The 18,525-nt window shown below is 41.4% G+C and overlaps 2 protein-coding genes and 1 long non-coding RNA gene across 8 annotated transcripts; 2 read left to right on the forward strand and 1 right to left on the reverse strand.

The window, feature by feature from the left end:
* The first annotated feature begins 24 nt into the window (after window positions 1–24).
* Window positions 25–7,286, forward strand: si:dkey-9i23.16 (uncharacterized protein LOC571915 homolog). 4 transcript variants are annotated; one of them, XM_035637081.2, is made up of 7 exons: window positions 29–165; window positions 4,675–4,780; window positions 4,901–4,985; window positions 5,083–5,193; window positions 5,883–5,939; window positions 6,323–6,493; window positions 6,880–7,286. In XM_035637081.2, the coding sequence occupies exons 3-7, from the start codon at window positions 4,905–4,907 to the stop codon at window positions 6,985–6,987; spliced, it is 528 nt and encodes a 175-aa protein (XP_035492974.1). In that variant the 5' UTR covers window positions 29–165; window positions 4,675–4,780; window positions 4,901–4,904; the 3' UTR covers window positions 6,988–7,286. The 4 variants fall into 4 exon arrangements, with proteins under 4 accessions (XP_035492975.1, XP_035492974.1, XP_035492972.1 ...); XM_035637082.2 differs by lacking the exons at window positions 4,675–4,780; window positions 6,323–6,493 and adding an exon at window positions 6,544–6,584 and having other exon boundaries at window positions 25–165; XM_035637079.2 differs by lacking the exon at window positions 4,675–4,780 and having other exon boundaries at window positions 33–165.
* LOC118312481 lies at window positions 6,207–6,983 on the reverse strand. Of its 2 annotated transcripts, none has more exons than XR_004794230.2 (2): window positions 6,856–6,983; window positions 6,207–6,726 (listed from the first exon to the last, which is right to left on the reverse strand). It is a non-coding gene; the product is annotated as an uncharacterized LOC118312481 (long non-coding RNA). The 2 variants fall into 2 exon arrangements; XR_004794229.2 differs by having other exon boundaries at window positions 6,207–6,559; window positions 6,856–6,982.
* Window positions 7,287–8,768: 1,482 nt separating the features above from the next.
* Window positions 8,769–18,056, forward strand: saraf (store-operated calcium entry-associated regulatory factor). Of its 2 annotated transcripts, none has more exons than XM_035637058.2 (7): window positions 8,769–8,955; window positions 11,381–11,562; window positions 13,514–13,712; window positions 13,801–14,046; window positions 15,228–15,381; window positions 15,627–15,718; window positions 17,448–18,056. In XM_035637058.2, exons 1-7 carry the CDS (start codon window positions 8,883–8,885, stop codon window positions 17,471–17,473), a joined length of 972 nt encoding a protein of 323 aa, XP_035492951.2. In that variant the 5' UTR covers window positions 8,769–8,882; the 3' UTR covers window positions 17,474–18,056. The 2 variants fall into 2 exon arrangements, with proteins under 2 accessions (XP_035492951.2, XP_035492952.2); XM_035637059.2 differs by having other exon boundaries at window positions 11,384–11,562.
* The last annotated feature ends 469 nt before the right edge of the window (window positions 18,057–18,525 follow it).

Genomic DNA, 18,525 nt, shown 5'->3' on the forward strand with positions numbered 1-18,525 from the left:
AGAGAGAGAGAGACTGTTCTCTGTCCAACTCTGTGGAATCCAGTGGAGCTCCTCCTTCGCTTCCTCCGCTGGTTCTCGTGCGCTCCACTAAGCGTTTTGTTGTTGGGTATTTTTTTTGGCGTCAACAGTTCATTTGCAGGAGATTAAAAACCAGACTGAGTCGAGGTGAGTGACGCACTGCTTCATGTGACATTGTTGTTATGATACCAGACGCGCAAAAGTTTGTTTTCCAATGTGGTGCCACGGATCGGAGCGAGATTGGCCCAGTTGACATCTTCACTGGGGATGCTGTCTTAGGGCCAGGGTCAAAATCTGGAGCGAATGAAGCCATGTTCAAAAGTAATCCAAAAGTTTTGTAGTTGTGAATCAACCTTTGTAAATCCCTAAAAGAAAGCTGCGCAAGAAACTGAGGTTTGTGCAAAGAGCTGGTGAAAAACGTTTGTTTGTATGAGCAAAAACAAATGTTAAAAATTTTTTTTGTATAGTTCAAAACATATGCATGTGTATCTATGGTTGTACAGCAGATTACTAGGGCCGGGCATAAGGGGGGGGGGGGGGGTAAGATTTTTATTTGTTATTTCACATTTCGAGAATAAAGTCGAAATGGTGAGAATAAAGTCAAAATGTCGGGATTAAAGTTGAAATATTGAGATTTAAAGTCGAAATAGCCCCAAACGTCCGTGTTGCGGCACCAGTTCAGCTGTCACACATCCGCCTTCACTAACGTTAGTAAAGCTACGCTAGCTACGCTAACTGCGCGCCTCTCAAAATTCATCAACGGTCGCTTGCAATTGAACGTCATCGTGGCAGGGACACACGTTGACGTTCATGTGCAAACGCCCGTTGTCTCCGTGTCGTTTCTTCCAGATTCAGCCTGTCGATAATAATATCGCAGCGTTACAACTTGGTTAGCAGCTAGCGTTAGCTTAGCAAACTGGCTAACAAAACATCAACATCCGGTTCTTTGGTGCTGCTGAAAAGTGCTTCCGGGATACACTTTTATTTCTCATACTAGAAAGTTTTGAAACTTTGGAATGTATCTATAGGGTCATCTGTGCATTACAAGCTCTCTTTACTGCATGTGTGTTGGTGTAGAAAACACCAAATATCAGAAAACACAACAACAATTCAGAAAACACCTTTTTGTTTGGTGAAATGTATTTGGTAAAATGTTTTGTGATGCGGCATGCAACCTATGTTCCTGCAGAGATTTGTGCAGTTTAGAGGGGGAGGTACATTTTTTGTGAAGCTACAATTTACAAATGTCTATTTACAGATTTGCAGGTGACTATCAGTACACACTACACGTGAAGGCTATTGGTATGTCGGGCAGGTGGCTGCACACAGAGCGGCCTCTGGACCAACGGCCTCTCCCTGGTGGAGTTGTGTCATTGCCAAGTTTTATATATAGACGCTATAGTCAAAACCCATGCAGGGCAAATTCATATCATCGAGACGGATAAAATGCTTTTGACGCAAGATACAAACTGCTGCCCCAAAAATATTTCAGTCATCAGTCACTGTTTCATTCATTTCACCAAAGAGAGCTGGTGAAATGTACGACTTTAACAAACATTTCTTTGTAGATGTTGTCTACATGTCTACTGCTATTGTTTACTTGTATGCAAAATATTATTTGTATATATATATCACTTTTCGTGTCCGATCAGATACCGATCCTGCAACCTTATCTGCCGATACCGATCAGATACTAATCTGATACAATCTTTTCCCCGGTCTTAAAATAAAATATTAATAATGCATTGTTCAGGATGCACTTTGTTCGGGCCATCCCTAATATATATATATATTTATATATAAAAGGTTTGCCTTGTGTTCCTCCTCTTGTGTATGTTCTCTCTCTTACTCTGGTGATCCTCATGTAAATCCAGAAGAAATCCCTGTACGCTCTCACTCAAACGCCCATGTTGATGACCTCATTAGATACAGGATGTGAGAATAACAAAAGAGTGTGCATTATCCAAAGTAAGTGACTTTTTTCTTTAGAGTAGTTCAAGCCACAAAATGTTCCCCTCACTCCCACGGCGCTTTTGACAGTTGTTTATTTCATCATCAACCTGCCCCCAACCGCCACCATCACCCCCCCGCCACACTCATGTCTTACTCTCCCAGCCCTCCTTCTCCTCCTTCTCTCCACATCTGCTTCTCATCCAACAGCATTCCTGTCTTTCCTAAGAGGGCTCTGACATGTGTTTTTGATGAACTAACTCTCTCTTTCTCTCCTTCCCTGTTTCTCTTTCACTACCTCATTTTGTTCACTATTTCTCAATCGGCTGCGACACCCATGGATGAACTTGCGCAAACACAACACACATGCTCCTCACTTTTACTGGCTTCCCACCGTCTTTGGCCCTCAGTGGCGTGTCTTACGATCATGTGGTCAGTCTCTGTTGTTCTGTGCGTCTAGTGATGCTGCTGCTCTTTCTCTGTCATTAACCTTTTCATTTTTTTTCTTCTGCTCTGCACATTGTTCTGTGGGTGACATCCACAGTACATATATCATACGTCAGTCTGGTCACATCTGTTGTGCCGTGTACATTGTGGTGTTGCAGAACACCACAAAACAGCATTAACTGACTGCATCATTACACCACACCACCCGCTTCTCTATCATCTCAATAAAAAAACATGTTCTATCCGGACGTGATGTTGTAAGATCTCGTGCAGATGGCTGACAGTAACGGTCGTCAAGTTCCAGTGGCTGAGGCTCAGTTGACGTGCGGCCGTTTAATGATAACTGTGCAGCAATTCAGGATAACATGAGATGACTGAGGTGAACACAGCGAGGCACTCCGGTCATCTCGTCACCCCCCACCCACTGCAACATAAATCCCGGGCAGCCTTTTGACCACTGTGTTTTTTATTTAAGCCGTCTGTGCCGTGCTCTTGCTCTCTCTCTCTCTCTCTCTCTCTCTCTCTCTGTCTCTGTGACAGCTGCTGTCATACAGTTTTTTCTCGATTGCCTGCACACTATTGTCATGGTCTTTCGGACCTTTGTGAAAGACTTTAAGAACTCTTTATTGATTTTGGTTACTTTGTGGACTTTTTATTGTGTTTTATTTCTGTGATTGCCCTTCCTTGCGTGTCTCTGTTTATGTAAAGTTACTTTACTTGTGATCCCTTGTGTTTTGGTCATCCTGAGTTTAGTATTTCCTGTTTTATTTTCTAATTCATTTCCTGTGCTCATGTGTCTGGTTTCTTGTGATAAGCTTTCTTGTGTGTATATAGGGTGAGGTCGAATTGTCCTATCTATCCACTATTCCTTGACCCTCAGTGGAAAACGTCATGAAGTCATGAAAGGTGTAAAGGAGAACTCATAGAACTTAGGAAAAGCCGACAGCGCTGCTCAGGGAACCCAACTCCACTTTCACGATACGACGTCATCACGTGACGGTGGATGTTATTGACGTGCGTCTACCGTGGATGAACTACAAATTCACGAAGATGGACTACAAAAACTCAGCGGCTCCATCAGCATGTTTCAGAGTGTTTTACCACCATGTGACATCAGATGTAAATGATTCATATGTAACAGTAACTGACATGATGACGTGCGTCTCTTCTGGGTCATATTCATACTCTTCTTCTTCTACTTCTTCTACTTGAATACTCAGATTGAATCGTTTACGTCGGTGCATGGCGCGTCACGTTAAATATCGCTGCCCCAATGAATTGTGGGGCGTCTATATCTCCTTACTCTCACAAAGGAAGCTCCAGTGTACCCTATGCTAAAGGAGATATGAAAGGAAGCATTGAAGCTCCTTTCCTATGCATTTAGAGAATCCAAACAGCTGTTATCATGGCTGCTGATCAAATACTTCTTGGGCACTTCAAGATTTAGGAAACTTAGGAAGACAATTTCACAATTCGACCTCACCCCTAGTGTTTTTGGATCCCTCTGTTCTTGTTGGTCCGTCTGTTTGGCCCATATATTCCATATGAGTTAGCTGAGTGAACTGCCACTTTAAATTATAGTCAATAAATGAATTCCATTCAATTAATTTGTATTTGTATCGCGCATGAATCACAACATACATTATCTCAAGGCACTTTACATAGTGTCCATCCAGATGCTTTTATACACTGGTAACGCTGTGAAATTATCAAAATACGCGCTAACTAATGAAGAAAAAAATCCTGGAGAAGTTCCCATCCCTTCCACCAAGTTTATTTGAGAAATATCCGTTCAGTAATTTTTGCATAATCCAGCTGACTGACGGACGGACGGACGGACGGACGGACTGACTGACGCAGATGGACGGACAAGGGCAAAAACATAACCTCCTTGGTGTAGGTAAAAATATGCAACTACAATAGAAGTGTTGTTACACAACAGGTTATATCAAAATAGTTACTGGAAAAAAAGGTAACATCTTCCAATTGCAGTGAAAAAATAGATATTGTAATAGATTTTACGTAATCTGTCTGACAAACCAACAGACCAACCAACCAACCCACAAACAAATGAATGGACAGGGGTGAAAACATTACCTCCTCGGTGGAGGTTTAAAAGAATCTTCAATCTTTTCTTCACTGAAGACCCTGGAATGTGTGTACAGCAGTAAATACATCTTATCTTCTTTTTTGTTAACATTTATGGAACATTCTAAGTTGTTACATTTGAACTAAATCCCTTTGTTTTACTTGGCGTAGGCTAATTTCCTGAGTTCCCTTCCACCCCCACGGCCCTGCACTATAGTCCTCTCTTTGACCGGGCCTGTATTTCAGTTTTCCTCTACTCAAGAGGGGCTCGAGTGAGGTTTGTAGTCACAGGGCTGAGAAATGACTCTGGAAGAGTCCGGCAGAGTTCATTATTTTATTCTCTTTGCTAAAATCTACCTTTGTTTCCTTTATCTGACTCCAGTTGCCTGTTTTGCAGTGAAATGTCTTCCGTGGAGGCAGTGCCAGCAGCTGGACCCAGGTTACATCGCTTCTCCGCCTGGTTCGACCCTGAGACTGCTGGGGTAAGATCAGGACACTACTGAGTCTGGATGAGGTCAATGTTAACTGAATCTAAAGTCGGGCTTTTTGTTAAGTAATGCCACATGTCCGTGTCTTTAGGTGGTGACTATCCTCTTGGGGTTGTTCCAGGTGGTGCTGTCCGTCCCACTCGCTGGTTCTACCACAAGTCTGCCAAAACTCTTCATACTGCCACTTGTCTTAGGAGTTCTCGTATGTACTTTATGATTCTGGCTGTTAGTCTGACTAATTATCCAGTAAATATATATACAGTATTCTATGAAGCACTTATACAGAACAGAACAAGTATTTCAGCACTGACACTAGGTGATGGGGGGGGGGGGGGTAACCTGCCTGGACTTTATGGCTTAGTTTTCTATATAAAAAACATGTTTTCACGTGTCGATTGACGAGCAGTAAGTTTTACCGATTTAAAGTTTAATCAACACAATAAAGTGCAAAAAAGATGAAAGTGTCTGAATATACTGTGAAGTCAATATATTAGGAGTTTTAGGCACATAACTGTTGTATTAGATCAGGAGTTCCCAAACTTTTCAGGCCCCGACCCCCAAAATAACACAGGATTCTTTTTCAGTCTTTCGTGCTTGTTGCCTTTCACATTGTTAACAACTGACACAACTATGTAACTTCGTCCTTCCACATTTGCAGTGCTTCTGTCTCTTCTTTGTGCCCGCTTTCTTACTTTTATCTTTCGATTTGTAATTATATAGTATAGTGCATAACTTACCTGTATTTTATGTATATTTTAAACTTTCTGTGTTATGTACTCCTCTACATGACCCTGCAAACGGCACCTCGGGGACAAAAAAAGTGTTTTGAATTAAATCGAATTGTGTGTGTGTGTGTGTGTGTGTGTGTGTGTGCGCGCGCGCGCTCTGCAGATTGTGACGGGAGGATCACTCACCATGGCCAATGAGAAGAACCCCAGCAGACAACTGGTAAGTTCTCATCTCATAACAAGCTCAGACGTCACCTGAAGTGAGACAACTCATATCCCCAGAAACATTTTCAACTATAAAATTTCACACGAACTATGACATGATCGTGTCACATGATATAGTCAAAGAAACCATAATTATAATTTTACAACCATATCATAAGTTACACATAGTCAGCCTCAGGTTTAGGTGAATTTACTGCTCCAGCCTTTTGGGGTGGCGGTGTAATGTTGCTTTTTTTCGAATGATGACAATGTGTAGTGATAATAATAATAATACTTACTTTTTATTACTGTAGTTTTACATCCCAAATAAAAATCATAGGCCCTTGATGTAATCAGTGTACAGTATTGCTGTTTGACACAATGATGGATCTTCCACAGCTCCGAGGTTGTGCATGCAGTAATGTGGTCAGCCTGCTGGGGGCTCTACTTGCCTTCTGCCTCTACTGTTACATCCTCAGCATTATGAAAAATGACGATGTGTGCATACCCAATCCCACTGAACACTACTACTTATCATCATTCAATATTTGTCCAGGGGAAATCCTGTTGGTGAGTCTTTTCTTTCCTTTCTTTTCCTTTCCTCTTCTTTCTTTTTTCAGGCGATAGGATTGAGAACTGACGGATGGTTACGGGAAGGATGGTACGATGGGTGAGGTGGGAGGATGGTACAGTAATAGTGATGATCATTAGGGGAAATACACCGATGCACTGAATGTGAGAGATGAGGAGGGCCTCCATACACGGTCCTCCTCGTGTAGGGCCGTGTATTGTTGTACTTTATTCTTGAGTGCGATGTACATTTAAGTGCGGTATGAGAAATTGAGTTGTGCTATATATTTTTACCAATACATATAAACATGAAAACAGAATGAAGAGTCTGACTGTAATGTGGATCATGTCTCGTTACTCACATCAGTGTTCCTTGTCTCCTACAGGCCTACAAATGGAGCTTGATCCTGCTGTTGCTCCTCTATGACATGGGGGCTGTGGTCCTGCACGGCCTCCTGTGTGTCTCTGCCCTGAAGGCACTCAAAACCGACTGAAACACACACACACACACACACACACACACACACACACACACACACACACACACACACACACACACACACGCACTGAAAACCAAAAGAGTCAGCTGGGAGTTTTCATAAGACAGATCATATGAGTTCTATTCAAAACTAAATGTGTCCTGCCAAATGTAACAAAAGCTGCTGGCAGAAAATGAAGACGTTGTAAGCATATTCAGCATGAAAATGTGACAAAACTGTATTAATTCAATGTAAAATAAAGGTGATGGCATGTTTTGGGCATAAATCAAAAGAAAATAAATGGAAAAATGTCAGGATTGTGTACATTTTGCTTTTTGACAGTCTGTTAAGTCAGCTACCTGCCAGATGATACACTGATGTCCATCCATCCATCGTCTACCACTTTATCCATTTATCCTGTGGGGGCTGGAGCCAATCCAACACTGAGCCCATGCATCTCCTTTTAAAGATAGGCATTTTCAGTTGCAGCTGTGCAGTCAAGTATTCCATCATTTATACATCCTTGACTTTGTGTAACCATTGAGCTATTGTGGGAGGGCTGGGCTACATCCAGTTAATTGTAATTATTTTCCTTGCAACCATCAACAGGATATGCAGTACATAGCACTGATCTGTGGTGAGCAGGCGTTCAGGTGATATTTCTAAGAGCAGTAGTGGGTCCAGAGGTATGTCCGATCCCAGAACTTTCTCGATTTCTCCTTTGATGTTTTTCCAAAATGTTCGTATTAATGGTCACCAACCATGCCACCGTTTCTCCAACATTTGTTGTAGAGAGTTAATTTAAAAACACAAGCTTCCGGCGGGGTCCTAAAGAATCTCCTCTTCACCTTCCAGTCAGATTCTTTCCATAGCTGGTTCGCAACTCCTCTGTGACATCTTGAACATATATGTTCCCAGGCATCATCATCCCCTATTGCGCTCAACTCAAGTTCCCGTTGTCCGATAAGTATTATCCGATAAGTCTAGTATCAGCATTTCCAGATATTTATTTTTTTTGTGATACAGGACGTTCAAACTGTTGTATAAAATGAGCTTCAATATTAGTTGATTTTCTCTTAATGGTATTGCTTTTTTTGTTTTTTTTCAAGAGAAATTTACTTCATTGCGCAAAATAGGTTATCGCTGTTACATTTTTTTTTCAATTAATGAGGAATTTGGCACTGGACGTTTCCCTGTAATAAAACTGAACAGAAAAATGTAGTTCCGGTGTGGTGCCACACTCTAGTGGGATCGTCCGCTAGAAACTGTTTTTATCTGGATCAAACTCTCATAACGGGCACATATACACAACTTTATGTCCGCAGATATATCAAAGAGTTTCTTGTAGTGTTTGCCTTTCATAGCCTAATCAGGTATGGTTTGCTCAAAGGAAATGCGACCCTATTGTTTTTAAGGTTTGTATGCGTTGTATGTCTAGTATTACTACACTGTAATAAACATGATGATATATGGCAATGGGTTGTTATAAAATAAAGAAATTATTGCAATTATCCATAGAACTGCTGTTTCTTAGATTATAACCCATGCATATTTTCACCTGTTGAAATACCTTTATATGGGGCATACAACCCATAATTACCTGCCAAAAAGGACTAAGCCAGTTTCTGGCGGACAATCGCTCTTCGGCACCGCACCGGTTCTCCTGACGAGAGAACCCTCTCTCTCAACGGCTCTGGATTGCAGACGTTTGCGTCACCCGCTCTCGTGTGATTGGGTGAAGTGACCGTCGTGCTCGTTCCCCATTGGTTGGCGACAGCGAAAACAAATGACGCAATAAAGAGACAGTTCCGCGCTGTTCCGGGTATAGCAAGGTAGCGAGTGAAGTTTACATTTCGCTCCCGACTCGTGACATCTTGACGTAAGCTCCCGTGAAAGGACACAGCGGGAAGATGAAGTGGCTCACCGCGGCTCTGTTACTCTGTCTGTTCGTGGGACCCGGCCACGGTTGGGATGACGGTCACGGTCTGTTTTACTTCACTTTTGTTTCACTATTCGGCTCCGCCATGTTCATGAAATGCCACCAGCGCTTCCTGTCGCAGCCGGAGTTTTGGTCTGTTGTTTCGTACTTCCGTCGTTTGAATGCTCGCATCTCTTTCACCGACACCACTCTGATTATAAACACTCAATGAGTTGTGATAAGCGGCGTTATTAATGCTTGACACGTCATGTGCTAATGCTCCGTGGATATTAATCAGAACAACGCATGAGTTGCCAGGTTGTGGACAATCCTCCTCCAGCAGACACCTGTTTTTATTTCCTCTCTCTTTAAGCCAAGACACAATACTATCTAGAATAAATATGTGGAAACAATACTACTGCCCATAATGCTACTAATGTTGACACACAACTGTAGCTAGTAGAACACTATCATAACTCAGAAATATTATTACAGGCTAGCAGTCAGCCTTGAAAAACAGAACAGAAACACAGTGGGCGTAGAGGCATGGCCTTTTTGACAGCCAACACCAAATTTGGATGCAAATTTGACATCAGTAAGCCTCCAATACTATGTCTAAGTAGAATCCTGTGGTAGAGCTGGCACTGGCATTGGCCACTTCACTGTGACCACCAGGGGCAGTGCAATCTCTGTCCAAAAGGCGTATCGAGATGGAAATCGCATAAAGACAATGTTTTAATGTGTTTGAACACAAATCAAGAATGCTTTGCAGGTTACCTTCAGAAATAAAGGGGCATCTATTGCCCAAAAAGCTTTTGTGCGGTTGCACCACCATACAAATAAGGTGTGTTGGGATTAAATGTCAGAAACGTAATGTTGTCCTGTGTTTGCAATATTTTCCACTTTTTTAATTGCGAACCAGCAATGTTTTGTATTGCAGCATACATTTGGAAGTAAATCTGATAACCACAAAATATTTGTAAGGTTGCACCACCAAAGAGGTGTGTTGAGATCAAAAAGCTAAAAATGTAATGTTTTCCTGTGTGTGCGCGCGATATTCTCCTTTTTTTCTGTGAACCTGCAATGTCTTATACTGTAGCACACAATCAGAGGCGAATCTGATTGCAAAAAATGTTAGACATGCAATTTTTCTTGTTTATGCAAAATTATCATTTGTTGAAATGAAAACCAGAAATGTAACGTTTTCCTGTTTGACAGCAAACCAGGAATGCATGTAGCATACCACCAAAAACAAAGTGGATCTAATTCATGCCCCAAAACATTTTTTCTGTTAATTTCTTCAAAAAGTTAGCATTTTATTTGACTTTTTTCCCTATTTTTGGTAAATATTTGTATTTTGGTACTTTTACCATGACGTGACATCTCTACCATTTGGTAGAGGCCTATAATTCAAAAACTGTGGGGTCTGTTAAAAATATTTTTTTGATTGTTATTATTGCCTCTATGGACTAAGAAATGCAAGAAAAATAATTTTCCAATGCTTTTTTCTTAGTGGGGTAGTTAAAGGGTTAAGCTGAGACACAAAATAGTATCACCATGAAACTTCTCCAGGTGAATACTGCCACGAAAATAAATGTTTTTTTGAATTACAAATTATCAGATTTTTTTTATGTTTGAATATGCAAAAGAGGCATTATATTAATTTACATACATTTCCAGGACAGAAGGCTTAACATTGGATAAGATCAGTTGCGAAATTCTTGTTTCATTTTGTCGCCATATTAGAAAACCAAACATCTTCACTGGGCGGATCTTTTTTTCTTACTACATAAATCAGTAAATAATGGCAATGGCCATAAAAAAACTATTTGTACCAGGTTTTTAGCAATAAAATGTTAAATAATAAATAAATGAAATCATCTATCTGTCTATCTATCTAATAATCAGGCTGTGAATGATATATGAGAAAACCCTTCAATAAAAAACCTTTGACATATTGACAGGATTTAAATTGTAAAGATTAGTTTATGTAAATGTGGCATGAGGGAAAACTCTATTTGAGAAAACAGCCGTTTGTAATTGAAATGTATAGATGCAAACTCCTGTGTTCACACCCCCGAACGTGTGTTACTGTCAGGGGAGGAGACGCTCACTGCTCCAGAGGATAAATCTGAGCAACTGCCGAGAGCACGAACCCCCCTTGGTGGTTGATTATTCTCCACTGTTGTCGTATTGTCTGTTTTCACCAAAACAAGATGACCTGAGGGCGACATGAGGACATGTTTTTGCGATACTGTCGATTACCACTGCTCCAGCGTTCTGTCACGAACCGGCCATCATGTACCCTGTCCCAGCCTGACAGACTGCCGTCTACTCTGTAGTGACTATTTTCCCTGGACAATATCAAGCCCATGGGTAACCAGCATCCTCCGTGCGCCGTGACGCACGCGTTCCGTCTTGAGGGAAGCCACCCAATCAATCCAAAAAGTGATTATTCTTTTTTTTTTTTTAATTCTCTTCTTCCCACAGCAGACAGCGTGTTGCTGCGGGACGTCCAGGTGTTGACTCTGTACAAAGGTAGCTACACCAGAGCGAGGCGCTCTAGGGCCATCCCTCAGCTCCAGTGTGTCGGCGGCTCAGCAAACTGCCAGGCCTTTGTCCCGGAGGTGGTCCAGTGTCAGAACAAAGGCTGGGATGGAGTGGACGTACAGGTGAGGACAGAGTGTAACATTTACTCGGAGGATAACTGCATCTTTTTATACATTTGCAGATTGGTCATTAAGGTGCCCTGATAGACATAGATAGGTGAAGCTCAAGTAGCAGGTTTCCTATCCATCATCACGAACCTGGGCTTTGATCCCCAGTAGCTTGTTGCTGTCCGACCAGAGCCCAATTTCTAATCTAATCCAATCCAGGCTCACATGGACCACTTTGTACTGGTGTCAGGGAATGTATTAGATAAAGATGGACAACACATCTCCACTTCCTCCTACCGTACAAATATGAAGCTTAAATATCACAGATACGGGTGCCGCCATCTTGGGCTTTGACGTCACTCGAAGCCAGAGTCGGCGCTAGTAGTGATCTTGGTGTGCAGCCGTGGTATCGAGTTCCTGCTGATGTGCTCTCAGCTGTCAATCATGATGTTTCACCCTTTTTTTATGGCATCAAATAACTAATCTAAAAACTTAACGGAGAAATAAACACTGGAACATACATCGGTGATAGAAGATCTACCTGAATGTGAGAAAACAACTTTGAGAAAAAAAGTGTTTAACGTGTACTTTGACTTTTTAGTAGGGATTTTTTGGAGGTGGGGTTTATGACCTATACTGCAACCAGCCACCAGGGGCAAGAGGACTTGAGATCACATGGCTTCAGTTTTGGGAGCTGTCATGTCGTCCATCTTCATATTTGCCACCCCTAACTTTTGTGTTCTGAAAACTTTACTCGTAACAACAAACCGCCACTATGTCCACAAGCTTCTCAAAGCATTGAAACAAACAATAAATTGGCCAAAAGTGAATAATTGTTAATGTAATTTAGACCCCTCAATATGTAGCTACGGCCCTGCATCAAACATGCAGAGTGGCGTTCACACAGTCTGGCTCGCACACAGCGAGTCTGCTGCGGTAGCAATGCATCCCGGCAAAGAGAGGAGCACTGAGCTGCCTCCGAGGTGAAGTTTAAACACACCACTTTAACTTAAAGTTACATTTGTAATGATGGAATGTGCAAAAGGCGATTCAGCGTCAGCAATAACAGCGCTTCCATTAATTACTCAAAAGTCTAAATCGCTCGCTCGTGAGTTTTAAGATCTTTTTGCCTATTGATTAGTTTTGAGTTCAGTAGACAAGAACAGCTTGATACAAAATATTAAAATCCATAACGTTTACAGAGGGGGGTGCAACACACTACACAGTGCAAGGTGATTGATCATTTTTATTTGATTAGCTAAGCATTGCTATTAAAATCCACTCACATATCACAGCATTGACGATGCACAGATGAAACTGGGGGGTATAGCCTGTTTTTTTTTGCTAAGATAATTCAGAGAAGTGCACAGGAGGAAGAGAAGGAGGGGAGTGAAGAAGGAAAAAGCAGTAAAGTGGAGAGAGGAGTGTCAGAGCAGGAGATGAAGAAATAAGTGAAGGAGAAGAGGAAAAAGAAGAATTGAATGTGAGGGATGAAGAGGAGGCTCCAGATTCACCCTGACCCTATTAATACTGTTAGAGATGCACATTTTTGTTTTGTTTGAACACTGGGCTTGTTGCTGTTGTGCATCAAGAACGCTTGGGTAGTGTGTTATGGCATGATAAAACAATAAATCGTTTTTCAAGTTGTTTTTTTACAAATGGGGATTCCTGCATACCATCCTCCCGTGCCACCCTGCCAAGACCTCTTGCCCTGTGTAAAAAAAAAAATCTAGATCCGTCACTGTCTGAGATATATTCAAGGTTATTTAGAAACAGTGTCTCTTCACATGAGAGCATTTGATTCTGTAAAGCATCCTGGTCACAACTCTTTAAATCTTTCTGTTATGTGTTATTTTAAATGCGGATGTGAGGCACTACACTGACCAAAGAAAATCCCAGGATCGCTGCTCCCTGATGTGTTTTGAATGGTGTGGTCGCTGGTTGTAAATCCCGCTCACTTTTTCAGTGGGAGTGTCGGACTGACATGGACAACGCGTACCGGTTCGGTCGCATTGAGGTGAGCTGTGAGGGTTACAGCCACCCTGCCGATGCCTACATACTGAAGGGGTCCTGTGGGCTGGAGTACTCACTGGAGCTGACTGAAGACGGCCGGAGGAGGACGCAAGGCAGCCGGGACTCCCAAAGTGGATTCAATGGATTTGGAGGTGAATGAGATATGAGATTGTTGAGGCTTCATCTCTGCACACAGACGAGATATTTAGGAACATCTTTTTTTCTCTTTGTCTGTCAAAGGTTTTACTTCCAGTTTCTTCAGCGGTTTCTGGGGAAACAAGCAGCCGCCTCAGCAGCAGAGCCATCAGAGCGCCCACCCCTCACACAGCGAGGACTCGGGAGGCCTGCTGGTTGTCGTTGTGCTTCTGCTCTTAGGCTACGGCGTCTACAAGCTGTTCCTCAGCGGACAGACTGGGAACCCCAGAGATGATCACAGTGGCTCCACTGCAGGACCACCACCCCCAGGATTCAAGCCTGACTTCACAGGTACTCTACCTTTTCTACTTCAAGGCCCACCTATTCATACTTGTTAAAAAAAGATCCCAAATTATTTTGGCTAATCTTCTCTATTCTAGGCCTCATTTGAGAGTGTCGAGCCACACTCCACACGTCGGGCTTTGGGCTCTGCATCGTCACCTCCATTGACAAAACCAAATTTCATGAAGTCCGGATTGTATCTTGCCACCGTAGAAGTTTTTCCGCTTCAGGAACTTTTCCATCCTTCGCCACACCACAACCTACCACTCGGCTTGCTCTGGCTAACTGTCAACAAACTGAGCGTCGTACATTGATGATGATGTTTGATGAGGGATAAATTTATTTTAATTTAAAGATAACTTTTGGGGTATTTTTTATCCTTTGTTTGACAGGACTCAGCATGAACACGCACACGCAGCAAAGGGCCGGGCTCGGACTCAAGCCTCCGTAATTGGGGAGCCGGCGCTACCCAGTGAACTAATAGAATTAATAATTTATTATTTGAATAATCGTTTATATACTTTATATAATTTGAGCATCCAATTGCCATCATATTTAGAGCTGCAACAGTTCGACAACATCGATTACTAAATTAATTGACAACTATTTTGATAATCGATAGATCAGATCAAGGAGTTTTTATGAAAAAAAGTACAAATTCTCTGATTTATGCTTCTTAAATGTGAATATTCTCTGGTTTCTTTGCTCCTCTCTGACTGTAAACTAAATATCTTTGGTGTGGACAAAACAAAACATTATCTTGGTTTGGGAAACACGATCGACATTTTTCAACATTTTATGACATTTTATGGACCAAACAACTAATCGATTAATCAAGAAAATAATCAACAGATGAATGGATTAGGAAAATAATCGTTAGTTGCAGCCGAAATCATTATTAGATTAATCAACCTATAAAAAAATATATGAACGTCAAGCTGAAATCATTTTGTGGCCCACTAGAGGCCCAGTGGTGGAGAAAGTCTGCTCCAGCTGATGCAGAGGGCTATAGTGTGAATAGAGCAACTGTTTGTCTGGGTTGGGCTGTAGACTGTGCTATAGATAATGAATGGATGGATGGATATTGTTATGTTCTTTTATCTTGTACAAACAGTTGGATAAGTGATCAAGTAAAATAATATAAGAGGTACATCGTTGAATTTCTAGAATCTGTTCTTCTTTCGGTTCAGGCTCTTTTGGTGCCGATCAGGGCTACGGTTTCCGTAGGGACTACACTCAAGGACAACAGTTCCGAGGAGGCCCATCTACTCGCGGCACAGGCGGTGGCTTCTGGACTGGCATGGGCACAGGAGGGATGCTGGGATATCTTTTTGGTCGTCAGAGGTGAGTTAAGAGATGGAGAGACGGACGACAGAACATTGTCCACCCTTTCTTCCACTTCACTCAGAGCCTTTGGGTAAATTGTGTGTGTGTGTGTGTGTGTGTGTGTGTGTGTGTGTGTGTGTGTGTGTGTGTGTGTGTGTGTGTGTGTGTGTGTGTGTGTGTGTGTGTGTGTGTGTGTGTGTGTGTGTGTGTGTGTGTGTGTGTGTGTGTGTGTGTGTGTGTGTGTGTGTGTGTGTGTGTTGCAGAAACCAGCCATACAACCAAAACAACTCCAGCTACACTGACCGCAGAAGCACTCCCACACACTCCTCCTCCTCTGGGACACGCACTGCTTCAGGTATGATGACTGTTGCTATCAAAGACACTCACTCAAAGCAAATATATTAAAAAGAAAAAACTGAAATAAGATAATAAAATTGACATTTTCTATTCCACTGCATCTCTGAGGCAAATGTACTCAGATTACATTTTTTCTTGCCTTTCATGTCCACTGAAAGCCTCATATCTCAAAATGTATTGATCTTAAAATGATGATTTTAAAGAATATGTTGCATTGCTGTAGGAAGTATCAACAAAGTAAAAAGTGTTTAATTCAGCTAAACTAGTAAATTGCAACATGCTCAAGGATGTAGAATTAATATTATTATTATTTTTAAACTATATATATAATATTCAAACACTGACAGGGACCATTTTACTGCACAATGAGCATTAGGATAAGATGAGACTTTATTAATCCCACACCGGGAAAAATCCACTTGCTACAGCAGCAGCAAGAGTCAAAGGTCAGGAAGTGGTGGATAATAAGATATAGCAAAAAAATTCAAATAGAAAAGAGCTATAAAGACTAAAAAGCTAAATATGTTAATATTGGAAAAGAGGCTAAAATGTGCAGTGGTTTGGATAAAAATATGAATAATAAGTACAGTGTTGTATGGATGTGCAGTAAAAAATAATAAGAATAAATATGTATATAGACACATCTACATGTATTCATATACACTACCATGCATAGATATATTGCACAGGTGAAAAAGACAGAAATTAATATCTGGCTATTGTTTATTGACGTTTCATTTCTCCTTTCTTAAAACCAGCCCAGTTGTATGAAATGACCAGTCTGCTCAGTTTTCGTTAAAACCTTTTTTTTTAAATGTTAAATTTATATATTATTCACGTTATGATCGGCTGACATAATTCCCTTTGAAACCGGCGCGCAAAGGAATTCTGGGATAGCTTGTGCTGGGGGGATCCACCAGTTGTATCCTTCGTTAGGTGGGGTTGGAAGGGCGCATTCCTCGGCCACATTTAAAGTAGCTGACGAATTGGGACAGATGAGTCGCTACGCTGTGACACAACCGGTCGACAAATTTACCCTCCGAAAGAGGTGGCCCCTGAATTGGGACACAACGGTCCCTGTGTGTGTATTATGCTCTCTCAGAGTGATGTTGTCATCTCACAAACAGAATGGCTATCTCCATAGTAACAATATGTCTCTGTCTGAGTATGTTCTATATGTACTGCAGTGAAGCTTGCAAGCCATCCTTGGCTATTCATCGGCCGTCTGCAACAGATCAGATGACCTCACATAGCGAACCAAACCCACATCTTTACAGTCTCACAGAGAGGAGAGGAGAAGAGAGAAATTCCCCGACATTTATCTTTAATTAATGGGATTGAGATGTGTATCACATCGGCCAAGTGTAATGGAGACACACATTCAAAAATAAGGTTACATGTGACCATTTGGTATCAACGGTCAAAATAAAGCATTCAGTAAAGAATGATAAAACTATTGCAGTATAGCTGATTGTGTCACAGAATACACTACAACAGGTTATCATATAGCTATGAGATCCAGTTCTCATTATATATGGAAAATCCTAATTTTGAGATGTGGAACAGGATGTCTCAAACCATAGATCAGGATCAGAGCTCAGGATTATGAGATGGGATCATCAGAGAAGAGTTTCTGTAGAGTTTAAGCAGGGATGGTCTCAGCTGTCCGTAAACATCCAGAGGTGGAGCTGGCCGACTAAGTCTCTGTTTGGTTTTGTCTTTGTCAGGTTTCGGAGGCACCAAGACCAGATAGAATCTGTGGTAGTGAACAGATTCTCTCCAGTGGATGGCACAGACAGAGTTTGAAGTGGGGGAAGGTCAGACACGACGAAAACACCATGTGAAGAACCTCATGTGCAGACATGAACTTGTCCAACAACGTAAACTCGGATAGAATCAGGACCAAACCCAGTTTCCGACAAATGAGTGATAAATCAGATACAACCAGTCTAGACTAAAAGGGAGGAATAATCAATGTGCTTTAAGCTTTTCCTTTGAGGCCGTCCGTCCTAAGCTCCTGTGTGTAACTGCAGTCGAGCAGAGGTAAGAATATCTAGATAATATCTAGATAATATTTAGTGTGATGTGATATGAATGAGTGAATAACGGGGGAAAAACCACATAATGGTTTTGTATATTGATCCAGAGTGCTTTACATGCCTTCACCTACCCTTCTACCAGCCCTTTTACCCGTACTGTGCATATGATTTAATGAATGAATCTTAAAATGCATATAGCATTTTGTACTGTATAACGTGTTGTAGTGTGGATATAATTTTGTGGACATGATGTGATATTTTGTTAACAAGCTAATAAATCATAATTTTGTTCCTGTTGTTCCTGTAAACCCTTTTTTTTGCCATTAGAAACTCAATATCACCTCATCCCTGTAATTTTTATCTACAGGATGTAAATGGACTGTATTTATATGAAGTTTTCTAATCTTATTGACCACTCAGTCTCTTCTCCAAATACTGAGCATGTCTGACCCTTGTGGGAGACATGTCACATCCACACTCTTTATAGTGTCAGTCAATCAAAGCGAGTGGCACTATGAGTTGCTCTCTGCAATGAAAATCTTACTTTGCCTTGCTGTCATATTTAAAGTAATAGGTATAAGTATATATGTAAAAAATGAAGAATAGAGGGAATGGCAAAGGCCAACAACCACTGTGTTCAAGCAAGAACATTTTTGTACGTACTATTTAAGAACTGAAGTGAGTAGCAGGAGAGCGGATCAATGAACTGTCTGTGTTGCACTTATGAAGGGTAAGAAGTTTAAATAATCAGATTGTATATTATCAG

Source organism: Scophthalmus maximus, chromosome 8, assembly GCF_022379125.1.
Source record: "Scophthalmus maximus strain ysfricsl-2021 chromosome 8, ASM2237912v1, whole genome shotgun sequence".
Taxonomy (NCBI): Eukaryota; Metazoa; Chordata; class Actinopteri; order Pleuronectiformes; family Scophthalmidae; genus Scophthalmus; species Scophthalmus maximus.

Bases quoted from the DNA above. Each gene is read 5' to 3' on its own strand.
- si:dkey-9i23.16 (XM_035637081.2), top strand. From the start codon at position 4,905: ATGTCTTCCGTGGAGGCAGTGCCAGCAGCTGGACCCAGGTTACATCGC. The intron at 4,986-5,082 runs GTAAGATCAGGA...CCGTGTCTTTAG, and splicing joins TCGACCCTGAGACTGCTGGG to GTGGTGACTATCCTCTTGGG. The intron at 5,194-5,882 runs GTATGTACTTTA...CGCGCTCTGCAG, and splicing joins CACTTGTCTTAGGAGTTCTC to ATTGTGACGGGAGGATCACT.
- saraf (XM_035637058.2), top strand. From the start codon at position 8,883: ATGAAGTGGCTCACCGCGGCTCTGTTACTCTGTCTGTTCGTGGGACCC. The intron at 8,956-11,380 runs GTCTGTTTTACT...TTCTTCCCACAG, and splicing joins CGGTTGGGATGACGGTCACG to CAGACAGCGTGTTGCTGCGG. The intron at 15,719-17,447 runs GTATGATGACTG...TGTCTTTGTCAG, and splicing joins TGGGACACGCACTGCTTCAG to GTTTCGGAGGCACCAAGACC.